Consider the following 22,147-nt stretch of genomic DNA (forward strand, 5'->3'; position numbering starts at 1 on the left):
GGATGAGTTGATCCATCAGCCCAGCATGTACTCCACGAGTGAGAACGAGATGGACAGCCACCGCATGTCTCTAAAGATGGTCCTGGAGAAGAAGCTGTCCATTCTGGAGAGAGCCATCGAGAGTAACCCGGCCAGTACAGAGCTGAAGTTGGCGCGGCTGCGGCTGTGCACAGAGTTCTGGGAGAGCGCCGCGCTGCTGAAAGAGTGGCAGAAGTTGGTTTTTCTGCACCCCAATGAGCCACAGCTCTGGCAGAAATATCTGCAGTTTTGTCAGGGCCAGTTCAGCACCTTCTCTGTGTCCAAAGTGAATGCCATCTACGGAAAGTGTCTGAGCACCCTGTCTGCGGTGCATGACGGGAGCATGCTCTCTCATCCGGCCATGCCAGGCACCGAGCGCAGCTTGTATGGTGAGTGGAGTCTTTACTCTCTTTATATCATGTCCTGTATTTTTTTTTTAAGTCCGTTTTGCTGGATGTTACCATTATTTGTGCCTAAATCCTGGCCAAGCAGCAAGCCACGCTCATGTAACCCACTTTTACAACGTGACATGCGTGGCGCAGTTGGTTAATAAATTTGTCCCACGGTGCACACAACACAATGTTGGATTAAAATGGTTAAAAACACAGAAGGGGAATTTTTTAAGCCAGTCTGCATTGTCGTCATCTATGGCAAATTTAGCCGCCATTGCCTGCTGTTTGATAAATTAGTTGCATCTTCACAAATGCACTTTTGGTACTTTAGTTTTAGTTTTTGTCACCAGCCTCTACTGGAGGGAAATAGCATTTTTTTGTTGCTTTTTGAAAAGTTGCTAAGTTGGGTGTTTGCTGAATTAACCCACCTTAATTACACATAACACCCCTGTAGGAGAAAGTTTGTAACAAACTTAACCCCTTAAGGACCTAGGACGTACCGGTACGCCCTATTTCCCGAGTCCTTAAGGACCCAGGACGTACCGGTACGTCCTGACTTAAAATCTGTATTCCGGCGCCCCAGGGGTTAATTGGAACGGGATTTCGGCTGAAATCATTCAGCCGGCATCCCGTAACAATGCAGGGGGGGGTCATTTGACCCCCCCGTATCGGCGATCGCAGCAAACCGCAGGTCAATTCAGACCTGCGGTTTGCTGCGCTTTTTGCAGTTTCTGATCGCCGCGGTCCCTGACCGCGGGGATCAGAAACTTTAGAGTGGCTAAAATAAATATTTTTCACCCCCCCTGCACCCCTGCACGATTTTATGCCGGAGGGTGGTGCGGGGGGGGTGTCGCAGGCGGTGGGGGCGTTGCGGGAGGCGGGCGGTGCGGCAGGCGGGATCGCGATCCCCCGCCCGCCTCCCCATGAACGATCGTTGGCTTCTAGTGGTTATACCAGGGTGCCAGCACATTGCTGGCACCCTGGTATAAACGGCTGACATCTGTGAAGATGTCAGCCGTTTAACCCTTTCCATACCGCGGTCCGTACGGACCGCTGTATGGAAAAAGTTAACTGTCATCGGTCAGGGAGCTCCCTCCCTCTCCATCGGGGGGCTGCTGTGCCTTTGCAGCCCCCCGATGGAGAGGGAGAGAGCCCCCAGAGAGCCCCCTCAGCCCTGTGCTTACCCTTCCCCGTCTGCGAAGTTCTGAGCAGACGGGGAGGGTTCCCATGGCAACAGGACGCCTGCTCAGGCGTCCTGCTGTCCATGGTGCTGAACAGATCTGTGCTAAAAGCACAGATCTGTTCAGTGTAAGTAAAATACAGTACAGAACAATATATATTGTTCTGTACTGTATTATACAGACACCAGACCCACTGGATCTTCAAGAACCAAGTGGGTCTGGGTCAAAAAAATGTAAAAAAAAGTGAAAAAAGTTAAGATAAAAAAAAAAACATTTATCACTGAATAAAAATAAAAAAAAATAAAATAAACTACACATATTAGGTATCGCCGCGTCCGTAACGACCTGATCTATAAAATGGTCATGTTACTTTCCCCGCACGGTGAACGCCATAAAAATAAAAAAATAAAAACTGAGAAAATTGAAATTTTGCCCACCTTACTTCCCAAAAAAGGTAATAAAAGTGATCAAAAAAGTCGCATGTACGCCAAAATAGTACCAATCAAACCGTCATCTCATCCCGCAAAAAATGAGACCCTACTCAAGATAATCGCCCAAAAGCTGAAAAAACTATGGCTCTTAGACTATGGAGACACTAAAACATGATTTTTTTTTTTTCAAAAATGAACTCATTCTGTAAAACTTACATAAATAAAAAAAAAGTATACATATTAGGTATCGCCGCGTCCGTATCGACCGGCTCTATAAAAATATCACATGACCTAACCCCTCAGATGACCACCGTAAAAAAATAAAAATAAAAACAGTGTAAAAAAAAGCCATTTTTTGCCATCTTACGTCACAAAAAGTGTAATAGCAAGCGATCAAAAAGTCATATGCACCCCAAAATAGTGCCAATCAAACCGTCATCTCATCCCGCAAAAAATGAGACCCTACTCAAGATAATCGCCCAAAAACTGAAAAAACTATGGCTCTTAGACTATGGAGACACTAAAACATTTTTTTGGTTTTAAAAATGAAGTTATTGTATAAAACTTACATAAATAAAAAAAAATGTATACATATTAGGTATCGCCGCGTCCGCGACAACCTGCTCTATAAAAATACCACATGATCTAACCTGTCAGATGAATGTTGTAAATAACAAAAAAAAAAAAACGTGCCAAAAAAGCTATTTCTTGTTACCTTGCCGCACAAAAAGTGTAATATAGAGCAACCAAAAATCATATGTACCCTAAACTAGTACCAACAAAACTGCCACCCTATCCCGTAGTTTCTAAAATGGAGTCACTTTTTTGGAGTTTTTACTCTAGGGGTGCATCAGGGGGGCTTCAAATGGGACATGGTGTCAAAAAAAAACAGTCCAGCAAAACCTGCCTTCCAAAAACCGTATGGAATTCCTTTCCTTCTGCGCCCTGCCGTGTGCCCATATAGCAGTTTACGACCACATATGGGGTGTTTCTGTAAACTACAGAATCAGGGCCATAAATAATGAGTTTTGTTTGGCTGTTAACCCTTGCTTTGTAACTGGAAAAAAAATATTAAAATGGAAAATCTGCCAAAAATGTGAAATTTTGAAATTGTGTCTCTATTTTCCATTAAATCTTGTGCAACACCTAAAGGGTTAACAAAGTTTGTAAAATCAGTTTTGAATAGCTTGAGGGGTGTAGTTTCTTAGATGGGGTCACTTTTATGGAATTTCTAATCTAGGGGTGCATCAGGGGGGCTTCAAATGGGACATGGTGTCAAAAAACCAGTCCAGCAAAATCTGGCTTCCAAAAACCAAACCGCGCACCTTTCACTCTACGCCCTACTGTGTGCCCGTACAGTAGTTTACGGCCACATATGGGGTGTTTCTGTAAACGGCAGAGTCAGGGCAATAAAGATACAATCTTGTTTGGCTGTTAACCCTTGCTTTGTTAGTGGAAAAAATGGGTTAAAATTGAAAATTAGGCAAAAAAATGAAATTCTCAAATTTCATCCCCATTTGCCAATAACTCTTGTGCAACACCTAAAGGGTTAACGACGTATGTAAAATCAGTTTTGAATACCTTGAGGGGTGTAGTTTCTTAGATGGGGTCACTTTTAGGGAGTTTCTCCTCTAGGGGTGCATCAGGGGGCTTCAAATGGGACATGGTGTCAAAAAACCAGTCCATAAAAATCAGCCTTCCAAAAACCAAACGGCGCACCTTTCACTCTACGCCCCGCTGTGTGGCCGTACAGTAGTTTACGGTCACATATTGGGTGTTTCTGTAAACGGCAGAGTCAGGGCAATAAAGATACAATCTTGTTTGGCTGTTAACCCTTGCTTTGTTAGTGGAAAAAATGGGTTAAAATGAAAAATTTGACAAAAATATGAAATTCTCAAATTTCCTCCCCATTTGCCAATAACTCTTGTGCAACACCTAAAGGGTTAACAATGTATGCAAAATCAGTTTTGAATACCTTGAGGGGTGTAGTTTCTTAGATGGGGTCATTTTTGGGTGGTTTCTATTATGTAAGCCTCGCAAAGTGACTTCAGACCTGAACTGGTCGCTAAAAATTGAGTTTTTGTAAATTTCTGAAAAATTTCAAGATTTGCTTCTAAACTTCTAAGCCTTATAACATCCCCAAAAAATAAAATATCATTCCCAAAACAATTCAAACATAAAGTAGACATATGGGGAATGTAAAGTCATCACAATTTTTTGGGGTATTACTATGTATTACAGAAGTAGAGAAACTGAAACTTTGAAATTTGCTAATTTTTTTCAAATTTTTGGTAAATTAGGTATTTTTTTGTGCAAAAAAAAAAATTTTTTTGACTTCATTTTACCAGTGTCATGAAGTACAATATGTGACGAAAAAACAATCTCAGAATGGCGTGGATAAGTCAAAGCGTTTTAAAGTTATGAGCACTTAAAGTGACACTGGTCACATTTGCAAAAAATGGCCTGGTCCTTAAGGTGAAAATGAGCCCGGTCCTTAAGGGGTTAAAGCAGTTGTCCCAAGAAAAATATTCTACAGTTTTCAAACCAGCACCTGGATCCTAATTCTTTTGTAATTGCATGTAATATTTAGCATATTCACTGAAATATGTCTTTTATAGCGCCACCTGCTGTATATTTATTTTTTCTTATTTCTTTGTCCGGCTCACTGAGATGGTCGCACATGCTCAGTTTCATCCTTCAACTCCTGAGCTGTGATAGGGAGAGCATGGACAGGACCCCTTAGCTCACCACAAAACACACTTTAGGATCCACGCTAACAAACCCCCTTAGCTGCAGCAGAAAGGACACTCCCCTCGAGCTGTCAGCTTGATATAAATCTAGCAGAGCAATGAATGGGGAGATCTCTGGATCCATGTGAGGTGCAGGGTTGGTTCTAGCTTTGTAAGGGTACTTTCACACTAGTGGCAGGACGGATCCGACAGGCTGTTCACCCTGTTGGATCCGTCCTGCCGCTATTTCGCGTGCCGCCGCTCCGTCCCCATTGACTATAATTGGATGGGGGCGGAGCTCCGGTGCAGCACAGCGAAAGGCGCCGGACTAAAAGTACTGCATGTCCGACTTTTTAGTCCGGCGGCCTCATGTACTAGATGATGTCTGATTTTCATTTCTTACATTAGTCGTGGGATATCCCCTTTTAACTGTTACAAAGCTGTGGCTTTGCCTTCCGATAACCCGCTCAGGTGATGCTCCTTTTGTGAATATCCAGCCTTCGCCAACATACCACCCATTACCAGGTTTCCAGCCTGGTCTATGGACACTTAAATAGACTTTAAAGTGGTGTCCTTATCTTGTGAAATGCTCACGTATCACTTAGGGTATGCCATCCCTTTATGGGCAGTGGTGCTTAGACCACCCGCTGTGCATTCACATGACTGGGGTCACACTGCAGTTCACTGCATGGCTGGGTGGTTGGGAGCGCTGCTGTGCAGGGAAAGAGTAGAAGTGCTGCAGTCCTTTCATGCTTGCGCTGCAGCCCCCTAAATCTCAGGATAGTTGGGGTCCCAGAGGTCGCACCTCCACCGCTCATAAAGTGCTGGTATATCCTAGTATATCCTACTTATCCTTAGTCTACTGAGGTCTCATTCAGGTTTGCGCTTTCCAGAGAAATGAGGGTCGGGGGTCTTGGACCCCCATTGATATCGCCTTCTGACAAGTCCCCATATGAGATATCAAGATATGTTTCAAAGATACAAATTCCTGTTTGATGTGAGGGTGCAACACAATGGCATCAGCTGGCACAATACAGGCATGTGCAGTTTACTGCCAGTTCTCATGCCCAGAATGGCTTTGTGCCAACCTTAGTTTATCTGCCAATATATATATATATATATTTTTTTTTTTATTAGATAATTTTTATTAACTACTTTTTCCCAATGTACATAAACAAAAGAAAAGACAAAACATCCGATCAAAGAATACATGAATGGGTACATAAATTTCTATTGGACGTTTAGAAAATTTTCGAGACATGATACAGGAGAATACCCCTTCATCTGCAGTATATAATAACATTGCATAAACCACCCCCCAACCAGCGATGAGACGGTATAAGGTATAATACAACAGAGCACCAAGAAGAATATTGCCAACTCTCTACCCATAAATTCCACACCCGTCCTGTCTAAGATAAGCCATTCATTAAGCACCCTTTCTCCGGATCGCCTACCCCACTTCTCCATCCCTGTTCCGGTCTCGTAAATGCCTGTTCCAAAATCACACATATCTCTGAGGTCACTCCTCCCACCACATCCAAAAGATCCATATATCAGGCTATATTACCATGGTCCTAGACGCTACCCATTTGTCCCAAATTTTGGTAAACTAGGCCAGCCATTGGCTTTTAGTGTATACACTTTTTTCCAGGCAAAGGATTTTGGCCATTCTGTTCAAAAATTCTGTCCCAGATGGGGGCTGGGGTCTAAGCCAGTATTTAGCAATTAGTTTCCTGGCCTGGAAGAGGGCAAGTGATAGGTAACAATTTTTCAATATACTTTATTTTGCCAAAACGTTTATTTTTGGTAGAAAACTGGGGATGAAAATGGCCCTTAGCAGCACTCTTCAAAAGAGCGTTGCTAAGGGCCATCCGTCTCCGATAAGACAAGGGGAGACTGGCTGTGCAGAGACGCTGTGCTTCTGCCTCGTGCTTCCCTGGGAGACAGAAGGTTGGGCACAGGAGTCTTAGGAGTTAAAATTACATTTATATTCCCCCTTTCTATGCAATCTAATGCTCCGTTACATTCACTGACCTGCGATCCCTGTGATAATAATTCATGAAGCACCCGCCGGAAGTAGAAGCACTGTGCGCAGTGAGCCGGCGGCTGCTTCATGAATTATTATCACAGGTCAGTGAATGTAACGGAGCATTAGATTGCATAGAAAGGGGGAATATAAATGTAATTTTAACTCCTAAGACTCCTGTGCCCAGCCTTCTGTCTCCCCGGGAAGCACGAGGCAGAAGCACAGCGTCTGCACAGCCAGTCTCCCCTTGTCTAATCGGGGACGGATGGCCCTTAGCAACGCTCTTTTGAAGAGTGCTGCTAAGGGCCATTTCAGCCCCAGTTTTCTACCAAAAATAAACGTTTTGGCTAAATAAAGTCTATTGCAAAATTGTTACCTATCACTTGCCCTACACTTTAACAAAAAATAAATAAATATGACAGTTATCCTTTAAGTGTAGGATGTCCCATCAACTTGTCGAAGAGACCGCTATGTTCCAATAGGACTACAGGGCAGTCATGTTCTGCCCCAACCCCTCAGCTGTGGCATCTGTGAGGAAATACAATATAGCCAGGGATTAGGAATAGCGAGACCCCCTGCATCTTTCTCTCCCTGTACAGTTTCCAACCGGATCCTGGCCCGTTTTTTACGCCATATCAGACTTCTAAACAGCCTTTGTATTCTAAAAAAGATCCGTTGTGCAATCCGCCAATATTTCTTACTGTTTTACCATATTTTGTGTGTCATTTCCTCACCATTCTCTGCTTGCTGTCAGGGAACAGATGTTGTTGTGTGTTTTTTTTTGTTTTGTTTTTTTTTTACATTTATAAGAAGATAATTGATCTGAACCTAGTACTGCTCACATAACATAGGAATCATTGAATGCATTCCAGACAGTCATCTGTCAACTGCAGAGCCTGAATACCATTTACCTGCACTGATACATTGTACCAAACTATCAGGACAGGAGAGAGATTAGTGCTTGTCTACACTGGATATAATTCTAACCAATTATGGGATGTGTGAAAATGACTGACAAGGTCAGGGAGGGTTTTCAGCATCTGACCGCAAGCAGAGATCTTGAGAATGGTGAGGAAGTGAAGCACAAGATCTATTTAAAGGGGTTTTCCGGCAGCAACCTATTGATGACCTATCCTCCAGGTAGATCATCCGTATCGTATCGTGGTGGTCTGATTCCTGGCACCCCTGCTAATCAGCTCTTTGAAGAAGGCGAGGCCTCTTCCTAGGCCAGTGACGTCACCTTCATCAGTCGTATGGCCTAGGTGCAGCTCAGTCCCATTCAAGTCAATGGGCTTGGGCTGCAATACCAAGCGTGACCACTATACAATATATAGCGCTTTGCTTGGTAAGCTGTGAGGAGGCTGCGGCCTCTTCAAACAGCTGATGGGCGGCGATGCCGGGAGTAGGACCCCCACCAATTAGATATTGATGACCTATTCTGAGGATAGGTGATAAATGTCTTTCTCCCTAAAAACCTTCTTTATTATGCAAATGCTACATGGACGAGAGCTTTCGTTTTTCCGTATCTTGTGTAACTTTTCTCCCTCTGCAGATATTTTCCTTCAGCAGTGTCACTTCCTGCGCCAGGCCGGTCACTGCGAGAAAGTCGTGTCCGTGTTCCAAGCTCTTCTCGACTTCACTTTCTTTAAGCCGGACAGTGTGAAGAACATGACTACGAAAGAGCAGGTAAATCCCCACTGACATAAGCGCTGAGCACCGCCGCCATTTACGCTTTACGTTTTATCGTATCCTTCCTGTGTATCCTAGTCGGTCTGAGGTAGAAATGTAGGAATATAACTTGTGTGCACACACCAACGCCAAACTTTCAAATGTTATTTTACAGCAGGGGTTTCCAACCTGTGGCTCTCTGCCCATTGCAGAACTACAACTCTGCTGTCAGGGCACGCTAGGAGTTGTAGTCTTTCAACAGCTAGAGAGACACATTTTTGAAGGCCTCTGTTTCACAGTATATAAAGCTGAATGCCTCCTCAGTTATATCATGTCTTGGACTTCAGTCACATCCAGAGCTGCACTCCCAATTCTCATGGTTACTACTTGGAATCGGCACTTTGCTTCCATCATTATTACGAAGGGGCAGAAGGTCTGCTCTGAGCGCGCTGCACCATTGGCTTCCATTGGCTTTGCTCTTCTGTCCGAGCATACGATGTATGGATCCATAGAAAGTATATGACATCTGTACTCTGTACGCTCAGACCAATGGGAAAAGCCAGTCAAAGCTGAAGGTGCCGAGCGCTCTGAGCAGCTCTTCTGCCCCTTTTGTGTATGTTTTACAAAGCTTTAGGTGCCCTTTAACAACAGGGGGCAGCAGTGAGGCGGGAAGTCCTGCAGCCTGAGCGCTAACAGGAAAGCAGAAAAAGTCTGAACAAATCTATATTATTTAGGCTCCATTCACATGTCCGCAAATGGGTCCGCATCCGTTCCGCAATTTTGCGGAACGGGTGCGGACCCATTTATTTTCTATGGGGACGGAATGGATACAGTGTGCTGTCCGCATTTGCGGAGCGCGGCCCCGATCTTCAGGTCCGCAGCTCCGCAAAAACTAGAACATGTCCTATTCTTGTCTGCAGCTTGCGGACAAGAATAGGCATTTCTATAGGGGGTGCCGGGCGGGTGTGTTGCGGATCCGCAATTTGCGGGTCCGCAACACACCATGGACGTGTGAATGGAGCCTAAAGACATGCCTCAGTGGTATTGATCACGTTGGGTCTGTATACCATGCCATTTCTGCCTTCCTTAGGGGATCATGCTAGGGAAGGGAAGGACAGTAGTAGAGATGTAAATGGGCAAGTATCCTGCTATAGAGTGCATGGATCATATGCCCTTCTATGGTTTAACCATTGCCCATTCCCCTGTTACCCTATGGACTGTGCAGCGAGTATAGATTGCATGGATCATGTGCCCCTCTACGGTTTAACCATTGCCCATTCCCCCCTGTTGTCCTATGGACTGTGCAGCGTGGAAGAACTAGATGTGTATTACACTATTGCACCCCAACCCTATGGCTGCCTGAAAATCAAAATCCATCAGGAATGCAAATAAAATGTAGCACCCCTTTAAATTATCATATTATGTCTGAATAGTATAACACCCCACTCCCCTGTTTCTGCTGAAGGGTAACTGACCCATCCAGGAATAGCGATGAGGTGCAGGGTGGCTGCAGCTGCACGATTACAAAGTAACATAGTTTATAAGGCCGAAAAAAGCCCTCCGTCCATCCAGTTCGGCCTGTCATCCTGCAAGGCATCAGAATAACTCCCTGGATCACCGACCCCTCTCTAGTAGCTATAGCCTGTAATATTATTACACTCCAGAAATACGTCCAGGCCCCTCTTGAACTCTTTTAGTGAACTCCCCATCACCACCTCCTCAGGCAGAGAGCTCCATAGTCTCACTGCTCTTACCGTAAAGAATCCTCTTCTCTGTTTGTGTACAAACCTTCTTTCCTCCAGACGCAGAGGATGTCCCCTCGTCACAGTCCTGGGGATAAATATATGATGGGAGAGATCTCTGTACTGACCCCTGATATATTTATACATAGTTATTAGAGATTCCCATAGTCGCTTTTTTTCTAAAGTGAATAACCCTAATTTCTTGCCCGTATCATTGGGGGACACAGGACCATGAGTATAGCTGTTTGCTGCCACTAGGAGGCGACACTAGGCTGAAAACTGTTAGCTCCTCCTCTGCCAGCAATACCCCCTCCAGCCTGGAGAGAGCATGTCAGTTTACTTTAGCTTAGTGTCGTAGGACGCAGACCCCCCTACTTTGCAGGGTGGCGGCTTCTTTTTGATTTTTTCTTTTTTTTTTTTCTTTTTCTCCAATTTAACATCTGGATGGGGAACAGAGTCGCATTGCCTCTCTGTATACCCGGGGAGGCTGGCCGGTGTCGGTTGTCCCACCGCCCTGCCTCCCCCAAGAAGAAAAGGTGGACCAGGGCAGCCTCGCTCCCCTGCTTCCCGCCAGCGCAAGGGCCACCTGTTCTCCAAGCCCTTCACTCACCAGTCCCCTGCCACTTGTGTCCCAGCGACTGTAGAGGTGGCCCTGCTGGTTTATGATGGAAGGGCGAAGAACACAGATGAAGGCAGGTGAGTATCTCTCCCGTTCCCCACCTCCCTCTCTACTCTCAACCCTCTGACTGGTCCCAGATTTGGACAGCAGGCATTGCGGGGGGTCATCGGAAGGGGGTAGTGATTCCACTACTTCAGGCGGACGTCATTACGCCGCCGCTGGCATGCGGGGGTTAACTCGCGGGTCCGATTTTCCCTGCGCATCGTTATCTGCCCCACCTCCACCGGGCCCTGGTGCATGCATTATTCTGGGAGTCCCGACTGTCTTGTCGAGGTCCCTATGTGCCTCAGAGTGCGAAACATGGCAGGGGGGCGCTTTGCTCGTTGTTTTCGCGCCAGTCATGCTCCTCAGCATCCTTGGGGGGGGGGGGGGGGGGTGAGAGCTAGTTTTCCCGCCGCGACAGGACGTTCTCTCCTTCTTCCTTCCGCGGATCTCTGCACCTCTTGGTCGGGGAACACAGGACCTAATATTGCTACCCCCTCCAGCATTGAGCGCTATCGCACCACACATGTCTGACCCAATCAGTACTTCCTCTCAGGCCACCCGCAGGGCCACCTACTATGCATGCACTGCTTGCAAGGTAAAATTCCCTCGTGGACAGGCAGACTCTGTGCTTGGCATGGCATGCGCCCATGCAGGTCCACCCCCCCCCCCCCTCTCCTGCCCACAGAAGTGCAGGGCCAATCTGTCAGTGTGGAACCAGACTGGGCGCGGGCCCTGTCCCGGGCAGTGGAGGACTTATCTAAGATATCCCAATCCACCCTTTCTCTCATGGGTCGTTTGGTTAATAAATCGCCACCTGCGCAGTCCGCACCGTCTCAGGGCGTCCACTCCAGGGGCAGGCCTCCTAACAAGCGTCCCAGACCAGGACACCATTCCTCCTCTGAGACCTCAACATCCCCTCCCCCAAACGGTTCCCAATCACAAGCATCCTCCCTTCTGGGAGACGCAATGTCGGAGGGGGAGATTGCGGATTTGGACTCGGAAGTGGATCCGGAACAGTCTCCCCAAATTGCGTCCATGGTGGATAGCCTGGTATCTGCCGTCTGTGACACTTTCTAGGTGCAGGACGACCTCCCCTCCACCAGCCACCAGGGGGTGTCTTTTTTGTGCTCAAAGCATGCCCCCCAAGACTTTCCCCATGCACGAGGACTTCTCTGTGGTTGTTGCCAAGGACTTCTCTGTGGTTGTTGCCATGGCATCCGGGCGATTCTGATCGCCCCGGACTGGCCTCGCCGAGTGTGGTACTCTGACCTCATTCTTCTTCTAGGGGACACACCGTGGCGCCTTGCGCTCAGGGCCGATCTTCTTTCACAGGGTCCGGTCTTCCACCAGAGTTTAGATACCCTACGTTTGACTTTGTGGCTATTGAAACCTTCCTTCTAAGGCCTCATGCACACGACTGTATGTGTTTTGCGGTCTGCAAATAAAAAACGGATGATGTCCGTATGGCATCCGTTTATTTTAATTTTTTTGCGGATCTATTGTAATAATGCCTATCCTTGTTAGCAAACTAGAAAAAAACAGGACATGCACTATTTTTTTGCAGGGGCTACGGAACGGACATACTGATGCGGACAGCACATGGTGTGCTGTCCGCATTTTTTGTGGACCCGTTGAAATGAATCCGCATCCTATCAGCAAAAAAACCTGGAACGGACAAGGAAGCAAAATACGGTCGTGTGCATGAGGCCTAAGGCGGAGAGGTTTCTCTGATACGGTCATTCGAACGATGATTAAGGCCAGAAAACCCACGTTGTCCAAAATCTATTACAGGACTTGGAAGTCCTTCCTGCGTTTCTGTGAGGAACGCGGTCTCCCTCCCAGACGGTTCTCCCTTCCTCCTATTCTAACATTTCTTCAGTCTGGATTAGAACTTAGACTCGCGCTTAGTTCCTTGAAGGGACAGGTCTCAGCCCTGTCCATATTTTTCCAGCGTTCCCTGGTTGGGTTAGGCCCTGTGAAGACAATTCTGCAGGGGTGGCTCACACAGTGCCTCCTTATCATCCCCCATTGCATTCTTGGGACTTGAACCTGGTCCTAGGCTCTCTCTAGGCTGCTCCGTTCGAGCCTTTGAGTGCGGTCTCTCTTCGCTTGCTCTCTTGGAAGGTGGCCTTTTTAGTGGCCATCACGTCTATCAGGAGAGTTTTGGAATTGGCAGCCCTTTCTTGCAAGGAGCCCTTTCTGGTGTTTCACCAAGATAAAGTGGTGCTCCGCCCAGTGCCTTCTTTCCAGCCGAAAGTGGTGTCAGCCTTTCATGTCAACGAGGACATTGTTCTCCCCTCAGCCTTCTCATCCGAGAGAGCGCATGCGCTTTTTTTTTGGGGTGGCGACTTTATTATTTTTTTGGACAGGCAGTGTATATTGAAGAAAATAGGGCCAAGTACTGACCCCTGAGGTACCCCACTAGTGACAGTGACCCAATCTGAGTATGTACCGTTAATAACCACCCTCTGTTTTCTATCACTCAGCCAGTTACTTACCCACATACAGACGTTTTCTCCCAGTCCGAGCATTCTCATTTTATATACTAACCTTTTATGTGGTACAGTGTCAAATGGTTTGGAGAAGTCCAGATATACGACATCCATTGATTCGCCGCTGTCAAGTCTAGAACTTACCTCCTCATAGAAACTGATTAAATTAGTCTGACATGACCGATCCCTCATGAAGCCATGCTGATATGGCATTATTTGCTTATTTTCATTGAGGTACTCTGAGATAGCATCTCTTAGAAAACCTTCAAACAGTTTACCCACGACAGATGTTAAACTTACCGGCCTATAGTTTCCGGGCTCTGTTTTTGGACCCTTTTTGAACATTGGCACCAAATTTGCTATGTGCCAATCCTGTGGAACATTCCCTGTCAGTATAGAGTCCTTAAATATCAGAAATAAGGGGCTGGCTATGACATTACTTAATTCTCTTAGAATACGGGGGTGTATGCCATCTGGTCCTGGCGATTTGTCTATTTTTATCTTTTTAAGACGCCGCTGTACTTCTTCCTGGGTCAGACAGGGCACTTTTTTTTTTTTTTTAACTCATTTTATTAAAAGAGAATAAGACAAGTATGGCACACACATGACATCACAATGACCCACGCAGGGGCCAGTTAGAAATGCAGATACAGTACTTATATGAGGCTATAGTAACATGTAGCAGGAATCATATATGTAAGAATTACATGACAATGGCTCAGGTGATGCAGTTGTAAAACAAAACAGTACAGGCTCATTACATACTCAAATGGTCCACCAGTAGTAGACGCTGCTAAACCAGCCGGATAACTCCTCTTGTGAGACAGGGCACTTTTAATGGGGAATTTATTTTTACATTCTGCTGCATTTCATCTGACAGTTTATTTTCCTCTGTGAATTCAGTGGAGAAAAAGAGATTTAACAGCTTTTCTTTTTTCCTCGTCGCTCTCTGCGACTCCCCCCTCATTACTCTGTAGAGGGCCGACACCTTCAGATTTATACTTTTTATCATTTATATAATTGAAGAACATTTTAGGGTTAGTTTTACTCTCTTTGGCAATTAATCTCTCAGTCTCTAGTTTAGCTGCTTTTATTTGTTTTTTACATATTTTATTTTTTTCCTTATTTTTCATTGCTTCCTCGCTACCCTCCTGTTTTAGCGATTTTTAAATGCTTTCTTTTTGTCATTTATTGCTTTCTTTACATTTCTATTTATCCACATTGTTTTTTTTCTTGTTCCTTAACCTTTTATTCCCATAAGGTGTGTACCTCTCACACTTAGATTTTAGGATGCTTTTAAAAATATCCCATTTTGTGGCTGTATTTTTATTTTTGAGGACTTTGTCCCAGTTAGTTAGCCCTATGGCCTCTCTTAGTTGGCTAGATTAAAAGTTTTTGAAGTTTGGTATTTTAGTTCCACTTATTGCTGATATTTCACTGTAGAGCCGGCTATAAACGGCGACGATAGTGTGCTCGGCAGCCAGCGACTCCTTCTTGCTGATTAATTAGAAATGTTGTAGTGAGAGATTCTTCTCTGCCAGGACAAACCCCACAAGGACCGGACTGTGGATTATTAAGTCGGAAGCGTTCAGCACGGATCTGTTGACAACAAATCCATACTGAATCCAAAGCCAACTGCAGCCAACCATGCCAGGGATGTTTAATTAGTTTATGGCAATGCGGTGTATGTAGAAACAGCAGAGAATATGAGGGTTGGGAGATGATGTCAGGAAGAAAACGTGTCCTTCAGGAATTAGTTTTCTGTATTGCTTGTATTATACTCCAGAGCTGCACTCACTATCCTGCTGACGGAGTCACTGTGTACATACATTACTTATCCTGCACTGATCCTGAGTTACATCCTGTATTATACCCCAGAGCTGCACTCACTATTCTGCTGGTGCAGTCACTGTGTACATACATTACATCACTTATCCTGTACTGATCCTGAGTTACATCCTGTATTATACTCCAGAGCTGCACTCACTATTCTGCTGGTGGGGTCACTGTGTACATACGTTACATTACTTATCCTGTACTGATCTTGAGTTATTTTGTGTATTATGTTTCAGAGCTGCACTCACTGTTCTCCTGGTGAATGCAGCTCTAGAGTGTAATAGAAATTTTTTTGGGTCATTTCAGGTGGAATTCTTTGAGCCTTTTTGGGATAGCGGGGAGCCTCGATTTGGAGAAAAGGGAGCCAAAGGCTGGAGCTCATGGATGAGGCAACAGGAGAGGGGAGGCTGGGTCATCATCAATAACCTGGGTAATACTCATGTATATCAGGAGAAATCACAATAGTTACATCATCTGTGTTGCAAAATTTAAAGTACAGGTTCGGTCTCTCTGACATTAAAGGGCATCTGTCAGCAGTTTTGTACCTATGACACTGGCTGACCTGTTACATGTGCGCTTGGCAGCTGAAGGCATCTGTGTTGGTCCCATGTTCCTATGTGCCTGCATTGCTGAGAAAAAACATGTTTTAATATATGCAAATGAGGCTCTAGGAGAAAAGGGGGCGTTACCATTACACCTAAAGGCTCCGCTCTCTCTACAACTGCTGCTTCCTCCACTTTGACAGGGCCAGGTGTGATGACTTCTTCACTCTTTGGCCCTGTCAATCAAAGTGCAGAGGGCGCAGTAATTGCAAAGAGAGAAAAACCTTTATGTGTAACGGCAACGCCCTCGTTGCTCCTAGAGACTCATTTGCATACATTAAAACTTCATTTTTCTCAGCAATGCGGGCACATATGAACGTGGGACCAACACAGATTTTCAGCTGCCAAGCGCACATGCAACAGGTCAGCCAGTGTCATAGGTACAAAGCTGCTGACAGATGCCCTTTAAATTAGTCCTCGCTTGATCCTTAGCAGCAGAACACAGTGAATACTTCTCACAGCTGAAGGTTTGCTACAATTGTTTAGGAAAGTTTCTGTAGAGTAAGTACGCCGACCCCAGACGGATACATTTACCTGCACTGATACTTTGTAGCAGGCGATTTATTCTGAAGTCTGGGCTGCTCGTGTAGCAGAGGATTGACTAGAATGGATGCTTAACTTTTAGTGTCTGGATGTCAACAAGTATTATCCCACTCACTGCCAGCAAGCAGAGATCTTCAAATGCTGGATTCTCGAAATACAGTTAAATTCTATTAAAAGTAGCGGCTACACCGATTTTGCAGTCCGGTATAATTGTCTCATCTCTACCCCAGATGAAGAGGAAGATGATGGATCAGTTGAAGAGATCGACATCAAAGATAAAAGCCGCCCCCGACCTGAAATCTGGCTGGACGTGGAGTGCGCTCGGGAAGCCCAACACTGGATACCGTGGAGGCCGGACGCTGCCAAAAAACAAACCGAGGAGGATTGTGAGGACCCCGAGAGACAGGTGAGAACACAGAGCTGGTCTTGTACTCCAGTCACATCCAAAGCTGCATTCACGACTCTTCAGTTGTCCTGATAGACACAGATTTGGCATGAAAAGAGTGTAGAAAGGTGAAAATTGATGTCAGCTATTTTATGCATGTAAATTGTCTGATAATTCGGCCCGTTGATTCTGGATGTTAATGTCCATCAGTTTGTGGCTCTGTCTGCTACCCCCCTCATGTCCACGTCTTCTTTCAGATCTTCTTTGATGACATTGGACCATCCATGATCAAGATTTCCAGCGCAGAGTTGCAGTTCCAGCTCGTCCTATCCTTCCTTCAGCTCCTGGGAGTTCCCTGTGACTCTAGACCGCCCCCTACATCCTTGTATCTCTCCTTGGACGATTCCTCCATCTTTGACTACACCCTTTCTTACCAGTGGCTGCTGACATCTTATGAACTCCCCCTGTCCGGCGTCAGTGCCGTTGGCCATCTTGATACTATGAGCAGGGGCAGAGGGCAGATCGGACAGTGTAAGGAAGGTGAACGCTTCATACAAGACGTCTTCCAGGCTGCCATGTCCTGCGTCACTGCGGAGCAGAAGATAAAGCTTTCTGTCTTGTGGCTTCAGTATGAAATAACCAAGGTACTAGAGGTTATTTTGGAAAGTAAGGCTTGCTGTCAGTGAATGAAAACATCCTTGTGTCCTCCCGGTCATGTCTAACTGGAACAGCTGCAGAGCTTGTTTAGAAGAAAGTGCTCTGACACACTGTAACATGCCCTGCAGCTGTGTTAGTAGGATGGGATCAGGACGAGTTTTGTGCATCCGTATGTAAGCAATAATATAATCATGGGTCTACTGTGGCCTACTTGCGCCATTTTTTTAAAAGCAAGGACAGGAAGAGAATTGAATTTTATAGGGCAGTGACGTCTTTGGTTTTTAATTTTTAGGTAGTTCGGTGCCTGGAGGAGAAAAACAAGAAAAAGCTGAAATCGCAAGGGAAAAGGAGCAAGAGGCTGGCAAAAGGACTTCTTAAAGAGACAGTGAACCGGAACAGCCTGGCACTGTGGAAGCAGTACGCTCTGCTGGAGTGGCTGCTGGGGAGCACAGAGGAGGCCAGGAAGGTGTTTGATGCCGCCATTGGACTTGCAGGCAGCCAAGGGTTAAAGGACCAGGCTTTACGAAGCCTGTCGTTACTGTATGCAGAGCTGGAAGCCGAGGTGGGGGCCCAGCCAGGGCATGAAGCCGGCTCCCGTGCCCTCCACGTCCTTACCAGCCTTGCTGACAGCTCCATTTATGTGCCGTTTAAAGGGCCAGTTCCTGCTGTCAGTATATTAAAAGCAAGGAAAGCGTATGAGCGGGCGCTGGAAGACTCCCTGAAGCTCCCTGTAGACTCTGCTTTGGTCACTGTAACCGGCTGCCTCGCTCTGTTTCAGTATCTCACCGCAGGAATAGACTCTGCTGTTGCAGTGTTTCGTCAGGTCTCTGACTCGCTGGCGCCCCCTGCTGGGGCATGTGATGAGGCACCAGGCTCCTGGAGCCCTCTGCAAGCAGTCACCGTAATGCACACTAACTTACTGAAGTACCACGCGAAGGTCTGTGTTTACCCACGCGCTCCGCTCAGGGAAGCCCTAATGGACGCTTTGCGCTTGTACCCCCATAACGTGACCCTGTGGAAGTCGTACATCCAGTCCGAGGGCAAATCTCACAACGCCAACAAGACCCGGAGGTTCGTAGACGGCATCAGGAGGGCGACCGACGCCCTGGAGCCGTATCTGTTTGCTATCCAGGCAGAAGAGGGAAGGAAAAAGCTTTTGGAATCGGTGCAGAGGTGATATAGAAATCCTGCCCCTTACTGACCGCTATCTGGTGATGTGTAATGAAAAGTTCTGCAACTTTCTAACATACTCTGTGATTTCCAGGGGGGGGACAGGACACATAGACGTCGTCATGCCGGAGACAGGCCTGTCCAATCGCATCAAGGTTCTGTATGAGCGTGGACTGGCCACGGACCAAGGATCGCGCTGTCTTCTGCTCTGGAGGATGTACTTACGTTTTATGGTAAGGGAATCATTACAGTGTTCATACAGCAGTGACATGTAATGAAGGGGGCAGCACACATCCGATGACTGATTACTGTCACTAGTCATCCTCCATTATACTCATATTTATCCTGTACTGATCCTCAAGGCTCATGCACGTGGTCGCGGCTGTAGCCGATTTTCCGGTCCGTAAAGCCCTCATCCTGTATTATACTCCAGAGCTGCACTCACTATTCTGCTGGTGCAGTCACTGTGTACATACATTACTTATCCTGTACTGATCCTGAGTTACATCCTGTATTATACTCCAGAGCTGCACTCACTATTCTGCTGGCGCAGTCACTGTGTACATACATTACTTATCCTGTACTGATCCTGAGTTACATCCTGTATTATAATCCAGAGCTGCACTCACTATTCTGCTGGTGCAGTCACTGTGTACATACATTACTTATCCTGTACTGATCCCAAGTTACATCCTGTATTATTCTCCAGAGCTGCACTCACTATTCTGCTGGTGCAGTCACTGTGTACATACATTACTTATCCTGTACTGATCCTGAGTTACATCCTGTATTATACTCCAGAGCTGCAATCATTTCTTGATGACCTTTTGTTGTATTTTAGGTCTCTCAGGGGCATCAGGACAGGAGCCGTGGGCTGTTCTACAAGGCCATACAAAGCTGTCCCTGGGCAAAGGTGAGCTATAGTTGATTCCTTGAACCCAACAGCTGAATGGGGAGTTCCACCAAAAATCACAGCAGATGTGGATCCAGTACCCAAGTTACACGAGTGAAGATTCTCCCCCAGCCCACTGAGCAATCTAAATTCTCAGTGACTTGTATTACCAAGGACGGAGGGGCAGGGGATGGTGGAGGGCTAGTGACCTCTGCGGTATTTCCCCAGTAACCCTCTACTCCTCTCTGGCGGAAGCGCTTGTCTGTGGGGGTGGCCTTTCTGCAGTATTTCCCCAGTAACCCTCTCCTCCTCTCTCACCAGCAGGTTTTATATTTAGGGTCCTGTGGGGTAGGGTTACCTCTCTGCAGTATTTCCCCAGTAACCCTCTCCTCCTCTCTCACCAGCAGGTCTTATATTTGGGGTCCTGTGGGGGGTTACCTCTCTGCAGTATTTCCCCAGTAACCCTCTCCTCCTCTCTCGCTGGCAGGTCTTATATTTGGGGTCCTGTGGGGCGTGACCTCTCTGCAGTATTTCCCCAGTAACCCTCTCCTCCTCCTCTCTCGCTGGCAGGTATTATATTTGGACGCTGTTGAATATTTCCCGGATCAGCTGCAAGAAATCGTTGATTTAATGACGGAGAAGGAACTGAGAGTGCGAGTTCCCCTGGAGGAGCTGGACCTGTTACTGGAGGACTAGTCCCCGCCTGTCTGTACAGTCACCTCTGTATATAGTATTCAATAAATCCCTTGTGGGGGAGGGGGTTGCAGGTTTGCAGCTCTCTAATTTGTAAAAAAAAAAAAGAAAAATCTCAGTTTTATCCTAATTTTGCTTTGGAGGGGGGATTTTTTTTTATCTATCCTAACCTGGTCCTGCTCACAGCTGAGCGTTTGTTACAATGTATCTATGAGGTAAAGAGAGCATCACAAATTGCTTTCTTGTTTGTGACTCTGCACTGATACACTGTAGCAACCCAGCAGCTGAGTGGTTGGAAAGGAGGCATTTTTGCAAGACATAAACTACAAAAATTTCTCTCATTTAAATGTACCACATGACGCCAGATCCCTTTCCCCACGGGAGACAAATTGCAAAAATCGTGTAGTGGCGGCCATGTTTATTGGTGCTGGTGGTGCCTGTCATGTGCTGCCAGTCCTTTACCAGCACTTTGATTGACACCCCTGGGTCTATACAAACATCCGTAGATCTGGTCACACCGGGTGCAGCATCGCCTCGGGGATTTGTGTGTTTATAGGAGTTAAATTAGATAGCAAGCTTCACTGGTCAGGAATGCATGTGTCTGCATAATGCCCTGTTGACTCCTTTGTAGGTCTGCACTGGGCCATATTCTATGATCACGGTGGTATTGTCATGTTGTTTGGGCGCATTGTCAGTTTGGTGTGTGATTAAAGTTTTTAGCAAAGGTTAAAAAAAAAAAAAAAAACAACCTACCTGGTGTTCACCTGTGGCCTGATTGCTGTTTGAGCTTAAGCCACAGAAGCTGCTGGCGAGGTTTTGCTGCAAAATGACAGAAAAATGACAATTTACAGGAAAGTGCACAGTTTAACACAAGGAGCAAGAAACTAAGGTTTGATAGATTTTCCTTCTGCCTTGTTTGCTTGATTCTAGGAATTTCAATCGCACAGAGGGCATGAATATTTAGAACTTAAAGGGGTTTTCCCATCACATACAATGGGTGCCTATCGCTAAGATATGCCCCCATTGTCTGATAGGTGCGGGTCCCGCCTCTGGGACCCCTCACCTACAAGGAGAACGGAGTGGGCAGAGTGGTGGCTGGAGGACCCCGGGGTCCGGCCACCACCAAGCGCTGCTCCCGTACAAGTGAATGGGAGCGCTCGGCTATTTTTGGCAACGCCATTGAAATGAATGGAGGGCGGCTGCTAATGCGCAGTGCCCCCTCTATTAATTTCACCGCTCCGTTGTCGTCGTAGCTCTGGGACCCCGCAACTATCAGACAATGGGGGCATATCCTAGTAATATGCCCCCCATTGTATGTAATGGTAAAACCCCTTTAACTTTTATTAAGTAATTATTAATATGCTCAACTATAGGTGCTATACTCCATCTAAGTGTACACCAAAACAAAAATGCAATGCGGAGTGCTTTCGTGGCATTTCGGCCCGTGCTTCCACACCGAATCACGGACCCATTCAAGTTGAAAGAGTCTGCATCCATCTGCACCAGTCACACGAACGGTGCCCATGCATTGGGGGACCGCAATTTGCGGTCCCCAATGCACGGAACGGGCGGCACTTTTTTGCTTTTTTCCGTACTGTTCATACTGTTCATCCCCATTTAAAGATGCTCCATGGACAGAGCTACTAAGTGTAATGTATGTATGACTTGGAATGCTGGGTGAAAACCTTTGCACTGGATACAAGCATGTTGCATATTTGGAAGCCCAGATTCTGGATCTAAATGTGCAGCTGGCATCACGCAGAAGTACAGCAAACCTGGGGAGAGGCTAAGGCTGCGTGCACACGGCCGTGAAAAAACTACCTTTAAAAATGGACACACTTTCAGTTTTTCATGCCCATTTTTTAACCTCTTGTGCATCCATTTTCTGGACGTTTTGCATCCGTTTTTCATGGCTGTTGAAAATGGTGTTAAAATTGGATGAATTTCATTCACCTGAAACAGGCAGGATCTCAGGGCATAGACTGGGAGCAGCTACTGCCACATAATAATACTGAGGATAAAT

At 46.2% G+C, this 22,147-nt stretch overlaps 1 protein-coding gene across 1 annotated transcript in view; it reads left to right on the forward strand.

Annotated features, from left to right (window-relative positions):
* Positions 1-20,238, forward strand: part of NRDE2 (NRDE-2, necessary for RNA interference, domain containing) — a 34,706-nt gene extending 14,468 nt beyond the window's left edge. The window contains exons 6-14 of the mRNA XM_040412122.1: positions 2-407; positions 8,333-8,466; positions 15,489-15,612; positions 16,558-16,733; positions 16,970-17,356; positions 17,662-18,542; positions 18,634-18,772; positions 19,381-19,452; positions 20,002-20,238. Coding sequence (XP_040268056.1) covers positions 2-407; positions 8,333-8,466; positions 15,489-15,612; positions 16,558-16,733; positions 16,970-17,356; positions 17,662-18,542; positions 18,634-18,772; positions 19,381-19,452; positions 20,002-20,127 — 2,445 coding nt within the window. The 3' untranslated portion in view covers positions 20,128-20,238. The remainder of the gene's footprint in view (position 1; positions 408-8,332; positions 8,467-15,488; positions 15,613-16,557; positions 16,734-16,969; positions 17,357-17,661; positions 18,543-18,633; positions 18,773-19,380; positions 19,453-20,001) is intronic.
* The last annotated feature ends 1,909 nt before the right edge of the window (positions 20,239-22,147 follow it).

Source organism: Bufo bufo, chromosome 11 (assembly GCF_905171765.1).
Source record: "Bufo bufo chromosome 11, aBufBuf1.1, whole genome shotgun sequence".
NCBI lineage: Eukaryota > Metazoa > Chordata > Amphibia > Anura > Bufonidae > Bufo > Bufo bufo.